Source organism: Serinus canaria, chromosome 6 (genome assembly GCF_022539315.1).
Source record: "Serinus canaria isolate serCan28SL12 chromosome 6, serCan2020, whole genome shotgun sequence".
In the NCBI taxonomy this organism is placed as follows: domain Eukaryota; kingdom Metazoa; phylum Chordata; class Aves; order Passeriformes; family Fringillidae; genus Serinus; species Serinus canaria.
In genome coordinates, this window is record NC_066320.1 from 22,940,710 (window position 1) to 22,965,431 (window position 24,722).

Here is a 24,722-nt window from a genome sequence, read left to right on the forward strand (position 1 = left end):
CCCCCTCCCCGTGAGGTACGGTTGCGCCACTTCCGGTCGCCCTCTGCCCTCACCCTGTGTGTCGCTTCCGGCCGGCGCCGCGTGCGCGTCCCGCTGCCGCGGGCATCCCGATCCCCATCCCGGGAACTGTCCCTGTCCCGTGAACGATCCCGATCCCGCGCTTCCCGATCCCTATTCCGGGAACCGACCCCGTTCCGGGAACGATCCCGATCCCGCGCTTCCCTCTGGCAGCGGCCCCGGGCAGGTAAGATGCCAGCCCTGCCGCTCCAGCGGAGCCGGCTCGGTTGCTCGCCGTGGGAGGTGTGTGTGTTCCGCAGCGAGCCCCGAGGTGAAGCGTGCCCTGACGGCTCTCGCTTTATCATGTGCTTTCCATTTAAATAAGTTTTGTATGTCTAACAGCTTGCCTGAAGTTTGACAACATAGGGTTTCAGGGCTGTTTTTTGTAAAAGTACTGTTGGGTAATAATAAGCAACGGTGTAAGGAATAGTATAAACGCCATAAGCAATAATAATATATTACTTGCAACTACTTTTATTTATTATTGTTTATTAGTGGTAGTAAGAAGTGAATTGTGGCTTAATAACCAAAGTGTTGTTTATTGATTGAAACAGTAAGGTTAAACACCTATTTTATATACATATACTTATGGCTTAGACAAAGTGGTAGCAAGCTATATTAATCTTAAGTAATTAATTAATAAGTAGCATTCAAAAAGTAAAAATGTAGGCCAAGCTTATCTAGTGTTTTGCTCACAGCTTTCTCCTTGATGACTGAAGCTGGTAAATTCAGCCACTGAATATAATAAGGACTGGTTTAGGCAACATATGGTTAAAGCAGTTTTATGAATATATATGTGATGTATCTAAGTGCCTTAAAAATTAATACTGTAATACTTCAGTGGAACTGTGCAGTAATAAAAAGTGTTATGGATGTGCATATTTAGATAGACTGTTGCAACACTTCATTGTAGTCAAGTGTTAAATAAATCCATTTGGATGTGAGTTTCTGTTTTGTCGCTGACTAACTAGAGCAGCCATTGAAAGTCTTTATTATTTTGGGGATAGTTCACTCATGTCACCTCAGTATTTGTGAGGAACAAGCACAAAAACTGTATGTTTCATTTCTGCTTTGTCATTTATCCCAGAGCAGTGCAGTCATGGCATCCATGGAAGAAAACTTTCCTCGAGGGGGCATCCAGAAGAAACCTGCAGAGGGAAAAACACCCAAGCCAAAGTCAGAGCGGGACAATTTGTTTGATGTATGTTGTTTGCATGCTCTTGATTAACTTCTCAGAGCTCTTCCACTGTCAGAATTTGACTGCAGCTCTCTCTAGCTGTTACTTCTACAGTAAACTACAGAAGGGACTCCCAAAGATAGAAGTCTCCTGACATCCACCATCCTCCCGATCGATCTCTGAAAGATCCCTGATACCTGTTACATCTTGAATATGATGACTGAGAAAGATCAGTGAAAATTATTGATCAGGCTGTAGCTTTTAAGCTTTGCACAAGCATCTTATCCCAAGGTGCTGCAGGGTGAGCAGCATGGTGTTACTGGATGCAGGCTAAGTTGGTCTTTCTGTTAGTAGAGAGTGGTGCAGATCTCTTGCACCACTCTTATCTGTTCCTGAGATTCAGCCCTATAAATGATCAGCCTCAGCCCAAAGGAGATACTTTGGAAGACTTGCATGTAGACAAAGAACAGTTAGCAAGATGGTTCTTTTTTTTTTTTGTCCAAATCAGTATTTTATTCATGGCAGCAGAGTTCTGCCAAAGTGCAAAGTTTGTTTCTTTATCCGCTTTTATTTTTTAACCTTCTGTGCTTGTAATCTGCTTTAGGTTCAACATGAAGAAAAATCCCAGAAAAGAAAAAGAAGCCAGAAGGATCAAGAAATGCAGAAAAGGTTCAAGGCAGACAAAACTGTTAAAGCTGCTGTTAAAGACAATGTTATGAATATTGGACCACTCACAATTGAGGTTGGCGCATAAATGTTTAATTTTGTGTGCCTCTCTTTTCTGGACTACATTAAAAACAGCATGTTTTTCCTCTCTAAGCTGCCAAATACATCTGTGATCCAGTACAAAACCTACCTGCTTATCCCCCTGTTATCAGTGACTTGCCAAGATACCCATAGTGTGCTATTTTTCCTGCTCTCCCAGGCTCTCTGTGAGGGCATGCTGCTCCTTGGCTGTATCAAAGAGGTCAGTGACTACGAGCTCGCCATCAGTTTGCCCAACGGCCTCTCCGGATTTGTGCCAGTCACACAGATCAGCGATGCCTACAGCAACCTGCTCAGCAAGCAGGTGGCCCAGGGAGAAGTCCTGGAGGTGAGACCTGGGACTGGGGCTGTGATTTGTGCTTGGAGGTAGAGGGTGTTGTTAGTACCTCAGAACTAACCCTTAGGTATTGCTTAGGAGCCTGAAATCAACTGACCTTGGTTTGGAACTGGATTTTCCAAGCAAACTTTGCAGTTTCTTGGTAAGAGCTGACTGCTAGAAAAAATAAAATAATCAGTTGCCCTGCCTTTCTGGTGTCAGCGGTGGCTAAGTTTTCCCGAGGTGTTGCAGAATGCAGGATTAGCACTACTCCTTTGCTGGTAGTGTTTTTCCCTGCTGAAGGGGGAAGCTAGGTTAGGGTCACTGTTGGCTCTGCAGATGTTTCCTCAGCTGCAGTCTCCTTACTCCAACCCACACAGTGTTTTTAAGCAAAGCCTCTCTTTGCTGACATGACATAGTGCCATCCCTGCCTCTCTATTGAGATCCTGGTGTTTGTGGTATTTCCTGCCTGTTCTGAAGTGTTGACAGAGAAACAGGACTTTCTTATGGGATTTTGTTTTCAAAATCTGCTTCAATAACAAATTCTAGCCTTATGTTATTAAACATTGTAAAATTGTATGTTTCTCTGTTGATCACATTGCTGGGCAGGAGCTGAATTCGCTCCCAGACCTGTTTTCTCCAGGGACATTGGTCAGGTGCATTGTAACCAGCATTGAGAAAAGTGACGATGGACGCCGCAGTATCAAGTTATCGATTGACCCCAAGCAGGTCAACAAGGGCCTGAACTCTACAGCACTAGCAGCAGGCATGGTAAGTTTTCTGAGTCTGTCACAGCCTCTCTGGGCTCTTGAATTTCAGTTTGTCCTTACATGGGATCAGGGCAGAATGTGGAGCTGCTCCCACCATGGAAGAGACCTGTGAGGAGAGGGTAGATTTAGTTCTTGTCTCCAGTTGTCATTCATGAAATTAATTCACTTTATTCTGTTTTAATATGGCCAAGTTATTTGATGATTTCTTTCTGAGTAAATTTATTTGTTAATTTTTTACAGAGTGTAATAGATAACATGGCTTGCAGAGGTGCTTGGTTATTTGTTTTCTGTTTTCAGCTGTATTATTGTATGCACCTGCTATTTTTGAGCATCACAATTATTTTCCTACTAGTTTGTGAGCTCCTTATGTATATAGTTAGATAAAGGTAGAGTTAAGTCCTCACTGCTAGGTGAGCTGTGTAATAAGAAAGAATGTAGTGTTCTTGCTACTGCTCTGAAAAGCTCAGTTCTCTGTCCATACAAAAAAAGGGTGTACTTGGGTGGTGAATCTCTTACCATATATTGATTCTTTGAAGACCCAGCTGTTTCATTACATTACTGAGTTGCAGTGCTTTCCTCCCAACAGCTGCTCTCTGGCTCTGTGTTGAGTGTGGAAGACCATGGCTACCTCATAGATATTGGTGTCCCTGGAACTCATGCTTTCCTGCCTCATCAGAAAGCCAAAAATTACATCAAAGCAGCCAAGAAAGGTAAGAAGTGGTGAAGGAGGATCTGATGGGTTAAAATTGAGGTGGAGAATGACAGGGGTTAGAGTTTATTATATCTGTGGTTTAGTGCACCTTGGTGGGATTGGGTCAAGGTGGAGTCTTTGCAGGTTGCTGCAAACAGCAGTTTTGTGGCTGGTCTGCACCAAGCCTTTGTGTTTCAGCCTGTGATCTGACAGACTGTGTTCCAAGCCCTGCTGGCAGTAAACTTCATGTAGATTGAGAGGGAACTCTGTAAAATCTTTGGAAAGAATGCAAGGAAATACTGAGTGTTCCTGCTAGGGTTTTATGTTGTGACTTATCTTTGTAGGACCTGACTTGAAAATAGGCCAGAACCTGAACTGCCTCATTGTGGAAGTGAAGAGTGAGGGCAGGGTGGTCTGTTTGTCCATTGACCGATCGGAGGTGGCTGCATCCATTGCCACAGAGCGACACAACTGGGCACTCTCTAATTTATTGCCAGGGCTGGTGGTGAAGGCTCGAGTGCAGAAGGTAAGCTCTGGTTTGGGTTTCTTTTGTTGGGTTGGTCTTTTGAGTGTTGTTGAAGGCAGGAGACAGGTGAAGCAGAGATGAAAGTTTATGCCCTGGAAAATTTCTGGTTGGTCTCAATTACTTAGCAGTAGCAAATGTAGTCTGCTAGACACTTCCCTCCACCTCATTCACCTGAGGTCTGATCTCAGTTCTGGTTGTGATGCCCTGAGTATAAAGGCTTCAGACTGAAGCTGCTGATGGAGTTTGAAGCAGAACATGATTAATTTTGTGTTTTCTGGTCTTTCCTGCTAAAGTATTCAACAGAATAGCAGTAGTCTTCAGAATACACACAACATTATCAAAAAATGGAGTCTGCTTTTTCAACAGAGTGTGCAAAGCAGAATTGTTAGAAGTTTTTCTGTCTCTTGAGATATGCTTGTTGATTAATACTGGCAGTGCCATTTTTTGAAATGTGTGAATTGCTCTCCGTGCTGCATGAAAACTGAGTGTGGAAATTTTTTGGGCATCTTTTCATTCCCCTTCCTAGGTGGCCCCACTTGGGATGAAACTGACTTTTCTGTCTTACTTCACTGGCATTGTGGATTTCATGCATATGGACCCAGAGAAATCCATGAGCTATTCTCCAGACCAAGTGGTAAGGAGGGTGGAGGATGCCTGGAGTTGTTATGTTGCTTACAACATCTCTTACCTTCTCCAACATTTCTGTGGAATTATCTCTGAAATCTTAAGGCTGACCGCTTCTTTCATATCTTTTAGTTGAATTACTATTGTGGCTGCTTTAAAGTTGTAAAGAACAAAGCCATTCCTGGAAGACTTATTTGGGAAGCCTGGAGATTTGCAAGGGATAGAAATATGACTTGTGTGGTCATGTCCCCTCCCTGCATTGATACCAGCCTAGTCCATAAACAGACAAAAGCAAAAATCCCTCCTTGGTGAAGCTGTTAGAAGCGAGTGATGTCTTAGTAGCAATACTGAAAAATGCTTGCATGTGGACAGAGAGTTCAGGTGCCAAGCAGAATGTCCACAAGCATGAGTGAGATGCCTTTGTCCTCTTTTGTTCAATGAGCACGCTATGTTCCAGGTGAAGGCCTGTGTGCTGTCTGTACACCCCACGTCGAGGGCGGTGCGGCTCACGCTGCTCCCGCCCTTCCTGCACGCCGGGGGAGCCCCACGCCAGCTCCCTGGCCAGCGCATGGGGGCCGTGCTGGAGGAGGCCACGGTGAAAGCCTTCTACAAACAGTTTGGGGCCATCTTTGAACTTGATGATGGCACTCTTGCATTTGCACGGGTAAGTGCCAGGCTGGCCAGGCAAGTCCTTCCATATCTCTCTTAGCCTGCTGGGAAAGGGGGCTAGGAGAGGGTTTTATTTTTTGCCTTTATCCTCTTTGTGAGGCAATACAATAAAATTAAGATAGCATGCGAGATATTTGTTAAATGGTACATCCCCTTGTTTGAATTTAAATGTAAGAGGCTGTGGAAGAGCTGGTGAAATCTGCACAAAGAGAATGTTAGAGGAACAGATCTGTCAGATGCTACCACTTCAACCTAAGTCCCATATAATTGCTTTCACTTTCCAAACACTCACTTGTAATTCCTTTTTTTCTAGTTGAAGCATCTTTCAAAAACCAGAAAATCCTTTAAACCTGGGGCATTTAAGGAAGGTTGCAAACATAAATGTCGGATCATTGACTACAGCCTGATGGATGAGATGTGTATTGTATCTCTGAAGAAGTGAGTATGATAGAGTCTTCCAGAAAACTGTATGAAGAATTAGAAAGGTGTTTGAGAGTGGAAAATTACACTGCTTTGTGGGGCTGGAACTTGCCATTTGGGGTTTTTGACTTGTATCTATGTTGTGGAACATCAGGTTGTCTGGGCATCCTGCACATATTCCCCATACTCTGTGGAATTGGGACACCATCAATGTTGTTGGTGAGCTGAGGCACAAGGAGGCTAAATTAGTTCTGCCATGATTGTGTCAGAAGACCATGGCTCAGCAGGAAATCGAGCCTTGATCTTGCAGCTCACTTGTATTATAAAGTCCCTCTTAGTACTTCCAAAGCAGATAATGGGTTCTCCTTTCATGAGGCCCTAACTGTGTGACTGTCACCTGGAATGGAGCCTGGTGAACCTCCCTGAACTTCATGTCCTAAGACCTGTTTTGGGAGATTGGTCAGTTGGTGTAAAACACAGCTCTGGAGTTGTAGAACACTGCGGAATGTGTGGAACAGTGGATATTTGGGACAAGTCAGAGATAGGGTCTTATCCTGGGTTTCCTTCCAGATGACTGACTGGTCTCTTTGTGTCTCTTCTCTAGCCAGATTATTGAAGCACGGTTTCTGCAGTACCAGGACATCCACACGGGTGATGTGGTGCAGGTGAGCTTCTGAAGGACCTGAGCATGTTATACTTAGAACAGTGATCTTGCTTATGTGCACTCCTTCTGCCTAATATGTGTGTCCAACTTCTGATCCAGACTAGTGAGATGAAAATGAAAAAAAACTTCTCTTGCAGGACTTGATTAATGGAATGCAATACTCTTCCCATTTTGTTCATGTTTTTATTCATGATGTGGCAAAGGCAATCTGATTTTATCTATGGTCAGTCATTTATTTGTTGCCCTAAGTACATTTTTTGGAAGACTTGAGCAAAAGAAATGAAAACTTGCCTTGCAGTCAGAGTAAAAGTTCATGGTTGAACAATCACAATGAGCTGATGGGCAGAAAGTTATTCATTATGATTTTTGTGTCTTGAGTCGTGGTTGTATTGGATATGTCTCTGGAAACAATTCTAGTTTGCTGGCATCAATAGGGATTTTGCAGAGGTAGTCTATGCTTAAAGAAAAGAAGCTGTACAACAACCTCATGAAGTATATAAAAGTTAATGGGTCAGATTAGTTGGGTGGAATGTAGTTTGATCTAAGATTACTTTTTTTTTTGAATGTGTTTAGATTTGGTGATTGTAGGTGTTGTAGTGTCTTGGCTGTTTCCTACCAGACCACAGTCTGCTTTTCATGATGAATTTACCAGTGTTTCCCCTGTTTTGGGTTTTAGGGCAAAGTGCTCTCTCTAAAACCCATTGGGATGCAGGTGAAAGTGGCTGATGGGATTAGAGGACTTGTGCCATCCCTCCATCTCTCTGATGTGATTCTGAAGCAGCCTGAGAAGAAGTTCAACATAGGAGATGAACTCAAGTGTCGGGTGAGAGCTGCCAAACAGGGTCTTCAGCTGCTTTGCACTCTTCTCTTCTGAGTATGTAGCAGCTGGATTGATCAGGCAAGGGCAGACATGTTTTTTGAACCTCTGCACTCCATTCTTGTAGGTGCTAGAGTGCAATCCTGGAGGAAAGAAGCTGATCCTTACTCTAAAGAAAAGTCTCATCCAGTCAAAGCTTCCAGTCCTCACAAATTATGAAGATGCAAAACCAGGCCTGATCACACATGGCTTTGTAGTGTGTGCAAGGGAGTTTGGCTGCATTGTGAAGTTCTACAACGATGTCAAAGGTCTGGTACCCAAGAATGAGCTGGGCTCAGAACCCATATCTTGTCCAGATAAAGTCTTCTATGAAGGCCAGGTAATTAATGTGCCTCTGCTGTGCCACGTGTTTTAATGTGAAAGAGAAATCTGCAGTTGGCTTCAATGTGGATTTTTCTGAGGAACCAGATACACCAGGAGATGTTTATGTCCTTTCACTTTATTACTTAGTTGTGCTCCATTTAAACAGGGTGGGCTGTTAAAAAGGCAGATCTTCTTTGTGCATGTCTGACTTGCCTTTGTGTCTAGGTTCTCTCTGTTCTGCAGGAGAACATGGTCATGTGACTTGATTCTCAGTAGAAGTCTGGAGTTCAAGGCTGCTGTTTCTCCCAAGGAAGTTAAAACTCTTACTACAGAATCATAAAGATGATGTTTTCTGCCTGAGTGTTACTCTGGTTATCCTGTTGGTTTCCAGTTACAGGCACTTTAGGAACTGTGTTACTCACAGTTCTGGTTTTTATTGTGGGCAACGTTACAGAGATCTCAGCCCTCTTTATTATTTTTTCTGGTGCTTTTTTTGTCTTTAATCCTGTTATTTTTTGGTTGACTTAAGAGAAGGGTAATTTTATGGTCAGAATTTCTCACTGCGGATCTGGAGATCTGGATTTTATTCTCAACTCTGCTACACACCTGGTACATACTTTCACAAACTCATTTGATGATTATGTACCTCTGTTTTCCCTCTGTTTGATCAGAAGGACATTTGTCTGTTGTTAAACCTGTTAAGTTCTAGCCACTGGCCTGCTATCCTCAGGTGTGAGAGAAAAGTGTACTGTGTATGTATGTCCCTGTCTTCTTTTGTAGGTGGTAGCAAACTGAGGAAAGTAAGCTGAACCTAACTTGTGTTTTATAAATGATTTTTTTTTCTGCAGGTTCTTAAAGTCATGGTCTTAAAATGTGAGCCTCAGCAGGAAAGACTCTTGTTGTCCTTCAGATTATCGAGCACAAGTGGCCCTGAGGACAAACAGAAATGTACTCCAAAGGAGAAAAAGGAAATGAAGTACCATATAGGAGAGGTATTGAATTCAGTGGCTGATTCCTTTTTAGCCTTTTCCAACTCATTTTCCATATTATTTGGTATCACTTTGAACAACTTTGCTTCAAGAAAGCTTACAGAGATCAGGAACTAGCATTAAATGCGCATTTCTTACTGTGTGGTTGACCTCCTGGATTAAAAATGGCATCTCAGTTTTCAGAGGTCAGGATAAATGCAGGAGAGTCCTTCTGGAGGTACCAATTAGTGCTCCTACTCCTAAGGCAGAATCCTCTTTTTCTATTTTCTGGATGCCGCTGATTTTCTTGCTCCAAAATCAGCTGTTTTTTCTCCCTGGAAAAGAAAAGCTTTAGAGAAATGTTTTGCAATAAACAGTTTCCAACTCCCTGCAGATATTGCTAATGCAGGAACAAGACAGTTGTAGTCTTGATGAAATTATGAGTTTTTCCTGTATAGTTAGGAGGCAATGTCAGATCCCCTGCAGCACGTCACATCATATCACATCCCATCCCCTGTGCATCAAAAGAGATGAGTTCAAAAACACCTGGAATTTTATATCACTGTACTTGTTCTCTTTTCAGATAGTTGATGTGAAAATCTTGAAGAAGAAAGATAATGGGTTAGAAGTTTCCATCTTAGAAGATGAAGACAATGTCGTAGCCTGGATCCCCATACTGCACCTCTCTGACTTTGTTGCTACCTCCAAGCTCCTGTGGCACTGTCTTCAAGAGGGAGATGTCCTGCCCAGAGTTATGTATCTAAGTGACAAGGGAGAGCACATTGTATCCTTTGCCACCTCAACCAGGCAAACAAAGTGCGGGGAAGGATGTATCTCTCAGGATTCCAAAATATCTGCAACAAGGATAAGATTACAGTAGTTAGTGTGAAGTGGAAGTGCCTGTCACACTAATGATACTTCAAAGAGGCTTTATAACTTGTTCTAGAAGTGAGGCTCAGCTGGGGCTAGGATCTCTTCAGAACTAGGTTGTGAGCTGACTTGTTTTCCCAACCAGCTTCTGGGCTGTTAAGCCTATCACAACCTTAGGGAAAAATTTGCTGTTTTGATATAAAAAATCTGAACTGAATTGTTAGGAAGTTGATATTTCTGCTACTGTGAAGCATATATCTTTAATGCTGAGCAGTTTAAGAGACATGAGTTGCTAAATTTTTGTGTAGGGAGACCAAGACAGAAATTGGAATTACAGCATTTAGTACTCCTGTACTCTCTTACTTTCAGCAAGTGCTTTAGCCCAATGGTTAGCAGCACTGAGAGATTTACTTGGCATTGTGCTGCTTTCATTTATCTTTTCCCATTTTTCTTAACTGGTTGTTCAGATCTTGAGTAGAAAGTCTGCAGTGATTTCTGCTGTACAGGAGGAGCAAGTTGTAAGAAGCTTCTCTGAAATCCAGCCTGGGATGCTGTTGACTGGTTATGTGAGGAATGTGATGCCCTTTGGAGTGTTTGTGGAGTTCCCTTTTGGTGTGACAGGACTGGCACCTAAAGTGGTAAGCAATTGCCTCCATTTCAGTAAGCAGCATTTGTGTGATCAGGCTTGAAACATAGTTTTAGCAAAGGTACAGTAACAAGGAGGGAGGAACTGGGCTGCAGGCCCTGCATTTGCACAGCTTCCTGCTGCAGGGTAAAAGGGTTTAGGTTTGCCTTTTAAATTACGTCCAAAATTAAATGAAGCACTTCATTCAAGTGAGCTTAAGCTTCAACAAGGATTTCATGTGACCTCAGTAATTAATTTTAATTGATGTGTTTTTCTTAGTCTTTGTTAATTTCTCTTATGCATTTACATGAAGTCCTAACGCAAACCCTGCTGAACAGCTCTGTGGGTGGTTGATCAGTATCAGCTGTGAAGAGTAACCTTGCCTCTGTTTCCTTTGTGCAGAGCATGAGTGACAAGTTTGTGACAGACACCAAGGACCACTTTGTGGTGGGACAGACTGTGATTGCAAAGGTGATGAGCATTGATGAGGAGAAGCAGCGTGTGCTCCTCAATCTGAAGGTGTCTGAGTGCAGCTCAGGAGATTCTGCTGCAGAGAGCTTTGGCCTCCTGAATCAGTATTTCAAGGAGCTGAAAGAAATCAGGGACTTGGTGAGAAGAGGTAAAGATTGTAAATGTTCTGCTAAAAGGTCAAAAAAAGGTGCTCTAGAGGAAAAAGAAAAGAAAAACATTTAAGTGAAAGAAAGCTCAGTTTAAGCAAAGACTTCACTTCCTAAAGTAGCTTATTAGAAAAAGGATATGTGTGCAGTGTCTGCCACTGACAAAGGCTTTTTGTAAGTACAGCTGGAACAAGCCAAAGAAATTGCTCTTTTCATTGGAGTCTCCTAAGCTTCTTGCATTGATTTTGGGTCAAGTGCTTGTGATAACTGAAACACAGTACTCATATGAGGGTGAGTTTGTTCAAATAGATTTACCTACATGCATTATAGGTCCTCCAGCAGGGGTTTTCTCGCATGCTGTTTTGTACTTCTAGTGTTGATCTGTTTTGCTTTCACGTTTTTCCATATGCAATGCTGGGTGCCAGTGTTCGTATAAGATGGGAAAATATTCTCTCTAAAGTTATTAGGTCCTTAATGTCACAAAAGGGTTTCTGCTTTGATTAACTCTTAGAATTTACTTTGTAGTTCTACAGATTCATGACCCTAGGACTTTGTTTTCCCTTATGAAGATAGATTAATGCTTCATGTACCACTGAATAAATGCGAAGGCTTGTCTTGGTTTTGTGAAGAAACAACATAAGTAAAACTGACTTCCCACTTTTTCTTCCCTTTCTTTAGGAGAGTCCAGCATTTGTGAGTTGGTGCCTGGGAAGAGGGTGCATCTGGTCGTGCAGGATGTGAGGGAGGATGGTTCAGCACTGTTCAGTGGCAGCTCTTTCACAGGCTTGACTGTAACTGCCACCCGCTACCATTTGGGAGGTGAGGGATATTTGCTGCAGAAATGAATAAACCAATGAAAGTAAGATAAACCTCTAACTTCAGCAGAAGTAATAACCCCAGCACTTCTGTGTCAGAAGAGTTTCTTTTTTCTTTTCCTTTGTAACAGATAGACTGATGATAGTTTTGTGCCAATGTTGGGAAAATCTTTTTTGTATTATCTTGATCTTGTTTTTAGTCAGCCTAGTCTTTATTATTTAAGAGTTGTGTCTTCATAAAATCAACTTAGTGTTTCCAAAAAAGATCAGACTTTTTCCAAATACAAAGCTCTCTTTTTTTTTCCCCATTGCCAGTAACGTTGGAAAAATCTGTTCTTAAATGGACTTACTATATGTTTGGTACTAATTTGGTTAAGATACAATAATAATTAAGCAGTCTTTGGTCTTCAGGAATTAAACCTTTCATGTTTGTCATGCAGCACAATGACAGTTGCTCAGAATTCTTCATTGTCATCAGGATATAATCTCCTTATTCTCATTTGTAGACAAAAATATTGGTCCTGGTGAGAAAAGGAAGGCATTGGTTCTTCATGTGGATGCCCTCACATCTGAAGTGTTTGTTTCTCTTCGGGAAGAACTGTTAAAGCAAAGGCCCCAGCGAGTGAGTATGTGTTCCATTTTTGGGTTTGTGTGTTTCTGCTTGTCTGGCAAACTGCAGCTGATTAATAAATTTCAAGGGGGGCTGTTTCCTCTTTTAGAGCTGTGGGAGGTAGAGTGGAGGGAATCCAAATCTCAGCAGGAGAAGTCACTCTATCTGTCCATTTCTGCCTAGCGGCTCCGAGAGAACTCGCAGCACTCTGTGGTGGTGCAGCACATCACAGAGCACTTTGCCATCGCATCTCTGCCGGAAACAGGCCAGCTGGCAGCTGTCCCCATCGCCTGCCACCTCAACGACACCTTCCGCTTCGACTCGGAAAAACTCAGGGTGGGACAGACAATCTTTGCCACCTTAAAAGCAGTGAAGGAGAACAAGCATGGAGTCTTGTTAGCAGTACAGGGCCCAGCCAAGAAGAATGTGTTTGTGAGGGTGCGGAATGAGTCAGAGACAGCACTGGAGGAGATGCTTCCTGCTGTGAAACACTCGCTGTCCCCAGGGGATGTTGTTACCGGTACCGTCAAATCCGTCAAACCCACCCACGTCACTGTTGCTATTGATGACAAGCTGACAGGTTCAATCCATGCATCCCGGATCCTGGATGAAGTGCCCATAGGCTCTTTTCCAACTTCTACTCTGAAAGCCGGACAGAAAGTGACTGCTCGAGTCATTGGAGGCAGAGATGTGAATACTCACAGGTGGGAAAACATGGACATGGTTTTGCTCCTGGAGGAATGCAAAAGATGAAACAGTTTGTGTTTCAATTCAGGTCCTCTAGGACCTCTGTCAGCAGATGCTGTTACAGCTGCCTTTGCTGGAGTAGTTGAGGCCTGAGGAAATCTGCTATTATATTCTATCCCACATCCAGCTTTCAGTAAATTAGCTTTCTACCTATGTCGCTGTATTTTTCTTGAGTATAGATTGCAAGAAAAAAAAGATGTCTAAACTCTTAAGAACCAGTGGAATCCCTAAATACAGGACCCAGGGACTGAATTTGCTGGGGTATTTTGGTAACCTAAATAGCAACTGCAATCGTGATAGGAAGAACTCAATTTGGAAGCCTCTTATAGTTTTAGAGGGCTTGCACCTAGGATTTTTTTTGCTAGTGCAGAGGCATTAAATATGGGTGACTGGGGCCTGGGGAGATCATGAGAAACTTTGATCCTTTTCCTCTTCTTTAGGTGCCTGCCAATCACCCATCCACACTTCACACAATCCATTCCAGAGCTCAGCATTCGACCAAGGTAGGTGTTGGCATTCTGCTTCTGCACATGTATTACAAACCTTGTATCTTGGATGTTCTATCCCTTGTACCTCTTATTCTTGAAGGAGCTGGCCTTGCCTCACAGCACTACCACATGTAGTGCTGTGAGGCAAGGCCTCTTATTCTCTCTTGTCCTATAGCTGTGTTAAATATCATAGTGCTCTCTTAGCACATGATTTCCTTTGAATGTCCTTTTGGCTTCAGTTTCTGCCAGTCTGGACTCTCTCGTGTCTATTCCTGTCAGAAAGATTTCCTCTTCTGATCAGGGAAGAATTAATTCCTGGCAGAAAAATGCAGCTGGGGAGGGGTGAAAGATATTGTCACAGTAGTACTAGCTCACCACATTCCCCATGCTTTCTAACTTCCATCTTCATCTTTAGGACCGAAGCTGTTGTACTGATGTCCTCTTTCTTCTTTTGCAAACAGTGAAAAAGAAGGGGAGTTCACAGCAATGCTGAATCTTAAAGAAGAAAGTTCTCTCAAGAAACTTGGACTCTATGATGTTGGACAGACAGTCACCTGTTTTGTAAAGAAGGTGTGGTCAGAGTCTTCTTAGGAAGCATGCTGGGGGAGGCAGCAAATGGTCATGACCTTGGGGGGCCTTAGCAGACCTAAATATTGAAGTCTGTGGTCCTCATTAACTGTGAGACTGGCCTGTGGCAACTGCAGTGTCTTACATAGAAGGTAGAGGAAGGAAACAAAAATTTTTAGTACTTGGTGGAGTCAGGCTGACTTATCCTCTTTGACATGCCTGTTTGTTGCCAGCAGGCTCTAGTAAAATGGCCTTGGAGTATGCCACCAGCACAAAGTACACTCACTGCTGATCCCCTGTGTGCACTTGCCTGTGAACCACAGCAGTGTTCTGCTTGTAAGAAAAGAACCCAAACCACCATTCTTGGTTGGTGCAGAAGCCAAGGCTGGACGAGTTCTTTTTAAGGCTAAAAAGTGAAAAATTTCTGCCAGGGAAGGTTTTTCTTTCCCCCAAGGTTTCATGCTGTCTTCTCTGGTTATTTGTTGTCTTTTTAGTATAACATGCTCAAACACTGGCTGGAGGTGGAAGTTGCCCCTGACATTCGAGGAAGAGTTCCTCACCTGCTGCTGTCTCTGAACACCAAGGTAAGGAGGCTGTTACTGGTGAGCTACACACACTTTATCCATATGCTTGGCCACAAGTAATGGCTGCAGACACTTCTGACGTCCATGTGAACTCATAGCCCAGTGCTCTGACCTTTAGGCATTGTTGCCCCTTGCTGACAAGCAAGTACTGTGCCTGTAGCTAGTTCAGCTCAGGATAGCACAGCCTTTGAAGCAGTGCTGAGCTATCAATGAACCACACATGAAAGATGTTTATAAGAAGTGTAAAGGTTCATAGGGGAAACACTATCAGAGTTGTGCAGAGCTTCCTTTCTGGAAATAAGTGTAAATGTGTCTTTTATTTCAGGTCTTAAAACATCCAGAAAAGAGCTTTAGAAGTGGCCAGGCAATATCAGCTACAGTGACTGGAACAGATGCCACCGAAACAAGCCTCTGCTTGTCACTCACAGGTATTGTGGAGCCTTAACAGCAGGACCCCACCACATGTAATGCTTTGCCCAGAGCTGGGCCTGCATTGACCCCCTCCGGTGAAGACGTTACACTCCAGAGCTGAGCTGTGCCTCTCTGTAGAACAGAACTAACCCCTGGGACCCTGACCTAGATGTAGCAGCATCCAAGACAAGCAAAGTCAGACCTCTAGACTAAAGAATTACTTTCCTAGTGTCTCAGACTGCAGCCCTTCTCTAAGCCCTTCTAAACGTATTCCCTTCTCATCTCAGATGTGAGGTGGTACATTCATCAACATCTGTCAGTTACTCTGGATATTGGAATTGTGCAACTAAGGGTTGCAGTTGTTTGGGCTACCAAGGCAAACATGGCTGTGAACAGAGATTGCATAAGACTGCACCTTGCCAAAAGTTTGTGGGTTTAATATGTGACTAGGCAACTAAAATGAGCTACATTAACTACCTCTTGCTTCATATTTTGAATGATTATGAAGCCCTTTCCCTCCACCTTTTCCAGGAATTCAGTCACTGGAGCAGGATACCATCTCTGTAGGCATGGTAACAAAGGTGACTCCACATGTTGGCTTGACCATTGCACTGCCAGGTGGGAAGGCTGGCAAAGTCAGCCTCTTTCACCTGAATGATACTTACACAGAGAACCCCCTGGGGAACTTCAAAGTTGGCAAGATTGTCAGGTCAGTAATTATCTTCCTTGTTCCTTCAAGCTGCAAGGCTTAGAAATATCCTCCTTCAGTGACAGGTTTTTCACTGCCTTGAGGTAGTGCTGGACTATAAGGTCAGTCTGGGGCTAAGGAGTGATGCTGACTTCCCTTGTAAATGTTTGGGTGAAAGTCTTGTATTTTTCATTTATGAGGAAGCCCCTTTTCAGCTGCCTTCATGGACTGTCTTTTTGAGAGTAACTTCTCTGTTAGCTAAGGTGCTGATGGGGCTAAGGGTAGCCAAGTATCCCAGCTTTGCAGTGATTCTGTGGGCTGTTTGGCAATTGAGTTGTTTTTACATTTGCACAAGAAATTGGATTTCCCTGCTTCACATACTTTTTGGGAATGTTGGAGAGTGCAACAGGCCAAGTGATTTCAGGTGTAACAATCTTTAACTCTTTTGTACTGGCAGTAGAGACTGAGTAAATCAAGTAGACATGTTTCAAAAGTCCTTTATGTAGTTTTATGAACTATTGTGTCATGCTGGTTTGTATTAGACAGAAAGTGTTTGAAGGAACAGTGTTTCTTCTTCTGCAACTGTGAATATTTCTTTTCTACCCGTGGCTTATTTCTCTTTTCTCCCCATTCCCTGCCATGCAGGTGTTACATCCTCTCCAATGAGAATGGTAAAATCCAGTTGTCTCTCCGGCAATCCCGGTATGTGTCATCCCTCTAGTCTGTTGATCTCCTACTAGTGAAAAAAATGATCATGAAATACACTTGTGATTTGTTTTGGAAGGTCAGTGAGAAGTGTTAAAAGAACAAGGAATGCATTTTTGTAAGGGGTGATACTTGTTCCTACTTCCTGTGAATCAGCAAACATTGAAGGGTCTGACACTTAACATAAAGCTGCTCAAGTGGGTTCAGATTTAATTTCTGTTTGTCACAGTTTCTATGCCTGCCTTATCTTTTTTGTTTGCTTATTTGGGAAGAAAGTTCTATCATTGAATTTACAATTCAAACATGTTACGTTTCAATGTTCAGCTGCATTTTAACAGTTTTGATTAAATAATAGACTTAGCCCGAAATGTCTCTTAAAACTGAGCCTTTTGCTTTGTCTTCCTTATGGAACAAAAGTGTGGAATTAAGTATCTTAGAAATAAGTGGGGAAAACACCAAACAAATGCTGTGCAAAATTTTAGACAGCCTTTTGCTCTCCTCGTTTACTTACTGTCAGAGAAAGCCAGGCTGATATGTCTGGCTCTGCTTACAGCAGCGTGTGTATTCCCTAATGCTAGGTAGAGCTTGGCAGAGATGCGGGTAGTCCATTAGTACATTTCAATAAACTAAAGGGTGTCTCTGATCCAATATGGTTTCCAGAGAGTACTAGCTGTTGTTAATACTGAGGTATTTTCTGCTATCCAGAGCAGAATGTGAATTATTCAGGTGAGTGCTGTAACTTCTAACCTCTCTTTTCTTTTAGGCTAAATCCAAAGATAACTAGCAAAGTGGAAGATATTGAAATAACAAGTATTAAGGATGTTAAAAAAGGCCAGCTAGTGAGAGGCTATGTTAAATCAATCACTCCCTCAGGTGTATTCTTTGGGTGAGTAACCTGAGGAAATTATTCTGGCAAGTGATGTGTCTTGGAGAACTTACTTTGAGTGTATGATTGTGGAATCTTGTTTGGGGATGGTCTCTGGCATAACGTGAGGTTGCAAAATGAATTTACTTGTGGGAATCAAGATGTCATGGATACTGTGTTGAGCCTGTGAAATTCAAGTAGGGAGAATTAGTGAGACACTTTATAGAACTGATGGTGACACAAATGCCCTTTATTTTTCTTTCCTCCTGCTGTAGAATACTTATTTTTGATTTCTTCCTCTTCTCAGATTGTCCACTTCTCTCCTGGGCCGAATCCTGTTCCAGAATGTTTCCCCATACTTTGTACAGAAACATTCCTTATATGAAAAGTACCTGCCTGAAGGAAAACTGCTCACTGCCAAAGTACTTAGGTAGGTCCAATGTTCTTTAAAAGGAACTATGAATTAGAAGAGAGGAGAGGATGGAAAGAGGGAGGATAAAAGTCAGGAAGGTTTGAAAGAAGTTCAGATCCTTGCAGTCATTGTAAATGCTCTGATTTTTTTATTATTCTTCTTATTTTCTTACTTTAAATATTTCTTATTTTTCTTATTCTGTCCTGCTACTCCTGGCGATGCACCACAGGGTAAATAGAAAAGAAAAACGTATTGAGCTCTCTCTCCTGCCTGAGGACACTGGGATGCCAAGTGTCTTGCCTGAATCCCTAGGCCTACCACAATATGGAGCAGAGGAAGAGAAGAGAGAGGCAGATGATGAGAAAAAAAGAGAAGACCCTAAGCCGAAGAAAAAAAGGAGAAGAGAAAATGATGAAAGTGGTCAGGTATGGGTGTGATTGCACAGGATATGTAAAGGATGTTATTGGTTCAAATACTGAAGTGACTGGGAAGATGGATCCTAGTCTCATCCCTGAAGGATGAGGCTGAGAAATTATACATACTAGGAAAAAAAAAAGGTTAAATTGCATTGGAGATTACAGAGATCAAAAACTATTCCTTTTGGGTGGGAGCTAATTGAGATAACAGTCCAGTTGTGTTTCCTGTTCCTTTGGTCTTTGCACCCCATGTAGGTGAGTGTGGGTTTATTCTTCAGTGTCTGTTAGCTGAGAGAGTAGTGGGGGATGCTGTGCCAGGGTGTTGCCCTCTCTCTGCTGCCAGGCTCTTTACTTTGTAATCAGAATTGCCTTTAAGATTGTCACAGTTGCTGCCCTCAACCATCCACTCATTTCCACTTTTGCAGGAGGCAAAGCCAAAGAAGAGGAAGATCTGCCCAGCAGATGAAAATGACAGTGGAATTGAGGTGTATTACCGTGAGGAGGAAGAGGATGACCAAGAAGAGGAGGCAGCTAAAAAGAAATCTACGGTGAGAAGTTTGGAGGAGAAAAGAGCTTGAGCCTGAAATGGCCTTCTAGCCCTATTGATATGTGTCAGTTTAAGACAATAAGTATTACTGCTGCAGATAGGAGTGACACAGGCTGGTGTTTGTATTGTCTGAAAATTGTTTGAGTTGGATGGAATTGAAATTACAGCAAAGCTGGTCACAGAATTAATGTTTTTGCTGATGGGCAAGTACAAGAAGTCAATAGTACTGAATATGGAGAGATGCCACAAGTAAAGAGCAGTTGTCTGATCCCAGTTAAAAAACTTAAAACCCAGGGCATTTTGTGTCTTTCTCCAAACAGGTAAGGAAGCCTGGTGAAGCTCCCAGGCTGCAAGTTTCCATGGGCTTCACCTGGGATGAAGACAATGCAATGGATATACCTGTGCTGGATCAGAAGGAAGAGAGCTCAGACAGCGAGGAAGAGGAAGATGTGCAGTCCAAGGTACTGTGTAATTGTATTGTCTGCACAGGAGACACCACACATGGCTGTAATATGATGTTTTGGTATTTGCATGTCTGTCTGCCCTGTAGCAAAGCCTTTTAACCCAAGGGAACATCTTTGGCAACTGACACAGAACTTGTTCAGCTATTTTGAACACTGACTTTAGTAGCTGATACCTCTGAAGCAGAGGAGAAAAGGCTTAATTTTAGCATGGTTACATGAAAAACAGGTTTTCTCATGTTGACATGTTAAAAAAATAAGTATTTAGCGTCAAACAAATGTTTTCATGAACACAAAACTTTTTTTATAAAATGTCAGCTCTGTTTCTTACTTTTCTGAGTGTCAGAAATTTACAGAAAAACCTGGAGATTAAAAACCCTTTAAGTTATAGTCCTCTTATTTAGCAAAACACCAAAAAGCACCAGAAAAGAATCTTCTTTTATGCTATAACTTTTAGAAAGGTTTCCCAGTGAGAGCAATTCAGCAAAATCAGAAACAAGCTCATGAACTCCTTCCATGTTTGCTCTTCAGGATTTCCCCTGTCCCTCAAAAATCACCTCTGTAAAGGCAATGCATGGCTGATGCTTTATTGCCCAAGGTAACAAGGCAGAGAACTATGGCACTGTGAGTTCCAAATTTAGACCTGAATCACTCTAGTGATCCAGCAACACACCCCAGTTGTACACGGGGAGAAATTGTGTCGGATGTTTACTGAGTGAAGGAGGGTGATAATGAGTACTGGCCTGGAGGATAAAGGTGGAAGAATGAGAGGGAAGAGCAAAGTGTGGATCCTGCAGCTGGAGTGCCAGACTAGCAAACTATTTGGTCCCTCAATGAATTTCATTAAAAAAAAAAAAGGATTTTCACATACTGCTGCTCTTCTTTGAGGTGTGAGCTGTGTAAGAAGGGGTGGGGGGTGTGTACCATTTTTATCCTCTCTTAAATAGTTGGCCTCATCTCTTGCTGTGGAAACTGCTTAGCCTTGGACATACCGAAGTCTTGCTTCCTCAGTCCTCCTGTTTTGCTCTTTCAGCTAAAGAAACGAACAAAGAAGGAGAAGGAGCTGGAGAAGCAGAAGAAGGAGAAGGAGCTTTGCAAAGTGGAGGCGGCTCTAATGGACCCGAGCCGGCAGCCCCAGTCAGCAGATGACTTCGACCGCCTGGTGCTGGGCAGTCCCAACAGCTCCATCCTCTGGCTGCAGTACATGGCTTTCCACCTCCAGGCTACAGAGATTGAGAAGGCCAGAGCTGTGGCGGAGAGAGCACTTAAAACAATCAGTTTCAGGTAATAATGGAGCTCTGCTTTTCTGTGCCCCAAAGAATAAATTATGATGGGGTAGTTGGGGTGGAAGAGCACTGATAGTATCAGTGTGAGTCTGTGTGTGTGAAGTGTCAGAGTCTGTTTTAGTGAGCTCAGAAGGATTAAATGGTATAAACTGTCAGCTGGCCCTTTGAAGGTCTGGCCTGAGTCACCACCACTGACCTGCTGCAGGTCATGAGCTCAGGAGCTCCTGAAGGTGTCACTGAGTGCACAGACATTCTTCTGGGTAGTCAGAAGCGTTTGGAAGAGCATAATGCTGTCAGAGATGTCCTTGAATCAAAACATGAAACAAACAGTGAAACTCCTGTTGTTTTTGCTGTAGGGCTGTACCTTAAATCATCTCTACTGCATGGTTAAGTATATTGTGCTTTCTTGACTCAATCTTCTGGTTTTTAATTACAAAAAAAAAAAAAAGATAAAGACTGTAGTGTGAATCAACTGCTGTGCTCTGTTTCAAAAATGGTGTATCAAGGAGCAGTATGTCCTGTTTGTTGTCCTGGAGGCCTGTTACAAGTCAGTGAGTCTGTGTAGGTTAGTTTGCAAAAACCTGGTGAAGACTGGCAAAAGGCTGAATATTCTTGTTGACATCTGCTTTAAGGGAAGAGCAGGAGAAGCTGAATGTCTGGGTAGCTCTGCTGAACTTGGAGAACATGTATGGTACTGAGGAGACACTGATGAAGGTCTTTGAGAGAGCAGTTCAATACAATGAGCCTCTGAAAGTCTTCCAGCATCTGTGTGACATCTATGCCAGTTCTGAGAAGTACAAGGTAAGACAGTGCAAGCAGATCCCTGGCACCTATCCCATTCAGGCATGTCCTGTTGGGCCTGTCCTGTTCTTAACTGGAATTAATGGTTGTGATTGACAGTGGGCAAAGATGTATTGATTCTTGGGTTTATGTCATAAGTGTTCAGAGACACCCAGCCCAAGAATAAAAGTCTTAAACCTACAGGGCTTTGTTATGAATGTGTGATCTAACCCAGCTCTGTCCTTCCAGCAAGCAGAAGAATTGTACCACACAATGCTGAAGCGTTTTCGTCAGGAGAAATCCGTGTGGCTGAAATACGCCTCTTTCCTCCTGAAGCAAGGCCAGGCTGAGGCTACCCACAGGCTTCTGGAGCGTGCTCTCAAGGCTCTGCCCACCAAAGAACGTAAGCTCTCTGCCCCAGCCTTATTGTGGACCTTAATGTAGACAGGGGATGGATGGGCTACTCTCTGATATCTCTGCCTGTGACAGCATTTGTAATAAGTGAAAAGTGCAGCCAGCTGGCTCTCAGAGAGAGGAACATTCAAGGTGGATGTCACTGCTAAATGCACCTCTGCTAAAGGCACCAAATAGGATTTGCTGTGATGCACAAAAGCAAAGCACCCAAATCAAAGGCAGCTTTGAGTTTTACAGCCCTCTAGAAAAGTTCACTTGGTCTAAGCTCAGGTTTCTGGGGCTACCCATGGGTGCTGCATGATACATTATTAATACAGAAATAAACCTCTCTCTCCTGCAGAGAGCTGAAATGGGAAGTGAACTGTGACCCTTCTGTCTCCCACTTTGATCCCACCTTAGTCCAGAACCTTTTTACAACAGAACCTTTTGTCTCTGGGTAGATATGGTGCTGTCTCTGTGCCTGCCTCTTCTGTGTAATTCTCTTTCCTGTTTGATCATGTGGAAGAGAGTTGCTGTGATACCCTAACATGTCATTCCTTTTCCCAGATGTGGATGTCATTTCAAGGTTTGCACAGCTGGAGTTCCATTCTGGAGACACAGAACATGCCAAGGCCCTCTTTGAGAGCACCCTCAGCAGCTATCCCAAGAGGACAGACATTTGGTCCATCTACATGGACATCATGATCAAGCATGGCACCCAGAAGGAAGTCCGGTGAGTTGTGGTGCAGCAGGCTGGGAAGGGGCAGAACACACCTGAAAGGAGCAGAGGTACCCTGCAGTGTCAGGTTGTATAGGGCTTCCCACAGCACAGCAAAAGGGATTTCCCCCCCCGCCCCCACCCAAGACTGGGGTATGTGGAAGTGCTTATCCTTGCTGGGACTGAGGAGACTCCAAAAAGTTCTATAGGGCAGAGGGGAACTGATTTGTAAGTTGTGGCCTGCATGACAGGAATTAGAGGCCTTGCACTGAGGTTCACCTGTCCCTCTGCAGGGATTGCCTTATATCTGAAGGGTGAGATCCATCTTGAATAATCAGTCTTTGTGTCGTGTAACATAAAAATGGAAAAACATATTTTTTCCATTTCTTTTCCTGAGAGGTGAAAAAAGGAAGTAATTTTCCACTTCCACTTAATGAATCCATGATCCAATACAGTGTCTGGATCTTTTAAGTTGACCAGCAGCCATAGTGTTCTGCAAGCAAGTAGAAGGCTTCTACTTAGAGACTTTGGCCAATTGTCAGGAATCTCTTTCTTCCAGCACCAGCACTTTGCAGCAATTTCCCCTGAATGTTTCCCCAGACTTTCTGCTCTTTATTAACAGACATGGTACAGGACTTGTATTGAGTGCTGTCACAAACATGATTTGAATCACTTTGGTTTCTTGCAGAGACATCTTTGAGAGGGTCATACACCTGAGCTTGGCACCAAAGAAGATGAAATTCTTCTTCAAACGCTACTTAGATTATGAGAAGAAATTTGGTACAGCAGAAAGTGTCCTGGCTGTTAAAAGAGCAGCACTTGAGTATGTGGAGACCAAGAGTTCCCTTGCTGACACCTAAGTGTAGTGCAAGTGAAAGCAGAGAGACTTGGCTTTCCATGCAGTGTGGCAACTGAGAAGTGTGGAGTTCTGCTGTGGCTGTCCATGGACAGTTTCTGGAGAGTATTGGTCTGTGACCGAACCAGCTTGGAAAGAACAAACAATCAAATGAAAAGAGTTGATAAATGTTTGCAGCTTTGTCAAGAAGTAACAAATAGTCCTGGTCTGTTGATGACATGTTTTTAAATATAGACTGTTTTATAATCAAAAGAAACATCAGCTGTACCTGTTTTACTTTCCTGGGGAAATGCTGCAATTATGACACGCTGCTTTTAAGTACAGTAATGTCTTACAAGTTGATTTTTCTCAGTGTTAAGATGGCAGAGAAGATTCCTGTCTTTTGGATTAATTAACACTTCAAAAGATTTATCTCAGGTGCCTTTGTGCTCTAGAAATTGGCAAAGCAACACTGGATGGTGGCATAGTTGAAGCTAGAAGGAGCCTCTTGATGATGATCTTCAAGCTCCTGCTCAAATCAGGGGTCAGCAAGACTAGGTTGCTCGGACACACTCCCAGTTTAGTTTTGATTTCCCCAAGAATGGAGACTTCACAACCTCTCTGGGCAACCATCTGTTGTAACAAGTTGCTAGGGATTGATGACAAAAAAATAGTGATTTTCAGTAGTCATTGTCTCTTAGGAGAAATCACTGAAATCAAAGAAAAAAGTGAAGAAAAAAATGTTTTTTCTGTCCTGAAAAAAACATCCCAATGTAACCTTCTGCTTGGAAAAAGCCAGGTATTTTGGGTACTTGAAAGAGCTGTTCTCTGATGTCAGTGCCTTATGGTCCTTATCCTTACAATTCTGTATTCCTCTAACTTTCCACTGAGATGTGGATATGATCAGCCCAGTGTTTTACAGAGGAAGAACTCGAGGCAAGGGGAAAACAGATGTGATTATCCAGTGTAGACCCTAGCTCTGAAATACCAAACTTGAAGAGTCTTACTCATTCTAGGTACTCTAAACTCAAAACCAGAGCTTTGCAGGACCCAGCTCTTCTGCCTTTGTGAATGCCCGGTGCTGGCAAGGCTGGATGATTCAGCATCTATTTCATTCCCAAGTCCTTTGGGATCCAGAAACAAGTAATTTCACTTCTTGCCCCCAGGGAGAGCAGGGTGCTGTACTCAGATTTTGCTTAATGGTCTTGTAGTGGAGGAGGCTGATTACGAACATCCAGTAGCAACTGCTGCCTTTTTAAAAGAACACAGCTTCAATGATGGTGGCTCTTTTGGTTTAATTAGTTGCATAACAGAACATGTAAATAAGCGTTGCAATAGAAACCAAGATCCCTCTGAGGTATTGTTTCTTCTTCACTGCTGGGGCTATTATAGTGTCTGTAGTAGGCAGGAGAGGTAAAAGACCTGTGTGTAATTCTCTGCACTGGAGGAGCCTGG

The 24,722-nt window shown here is 43.0% G+C and overlaps 1 protein-coding gene across 2 annotated transcripts; it reads left to right on the forward strand.

The window, feature by feature from the left end:
* The first annotated feature begins 34 nt into the window (after positions 1–34).
* Positions 35–23,544, forward strand: PDCD11 (programmed cell death 11). Of its 2 annotated transcripts, none has more exons than XM_018910640.3 (36): positions 35–244; positions 1,145–1,258; positions 1,839–1,976; positions 2,160–2,327; positions 2,925–3,086; positions 3,672–3,795; positions 4,121–4,302; positions 4,829–4,936; positions 5,384–5,590; positions 5,909–6,033; positions 6,620–6,680; positions 7,356–7,502; positions 7,624–7,875; positions 8,708–8,851; positions 9,411–9,611; positions 10,165–10,335; positions 10,725–10,941; positions 11,618–11,758; positions 12,261–12,376; positions 12,548–13,068; positions 13,552–13,614; positions 14,061–14,169; positions 14,661–14,750; positions 15,076–15,178; positions 15,693–15,870; positions 16,495–16,551; positions 17,318–17,440; positions 17,727–17,849; positions 18,061–18,256; positions 18,673–18,795; positions 19,115–19,255; positions 20,289–20,539; positions 21,174–21,342; positions 21,571–21,724; positions 22,282–22,447; positions 23,121–23,544. In XM_018910640.3, the coding sequence occupies exons 2-36, from the start codon at positions 1,157–1,159 to the stop codon at positions 23,290–23,292; spliced, it is 5,505 nt and encodes a 1,834-aa protein (XP_018766185.1). In that variant the 5' UTR covers positions 35–244; positions 1,145–1,156; the 3' UTR covers positions 23,293–23,544. The 2 variants fall into 2 exon arrangements, with proteins under 2 accessions (XP_018766185.1, XP_009085460.1); XM_009087212.4 differs by having other exon boundaries at positions 1,150–1,258.
* The last annotated feature ends 1,178 nt before the right edge of the window (positions 23,545–24,722 follow it).

Bases quoted from the DNA above. Each gene is read 5' to 3' on its own strand.
- PDCD11 (XM_018910640.3), top strand. From the start codon at position 1,157: ATGGCATCCATGGAAGAAAACTTTCCTCGAGGGGGCATCCAGAAGAAA. The intron at 6,034-6,619 runs GTGAGTATGATA...TCTCTTCTCTAG, and splicing joins TGTATTGTATCTCTGAAGAA to CCAGATTATTGAAGCACGGT. The intron at 20,540-21,173 runs GTAATAATGGAG...ATCTGCTTTAAG, and splicing joins CTTAAAACAATCAGTTTCAG to GGAAGAGCAGGAGAAGCTGA.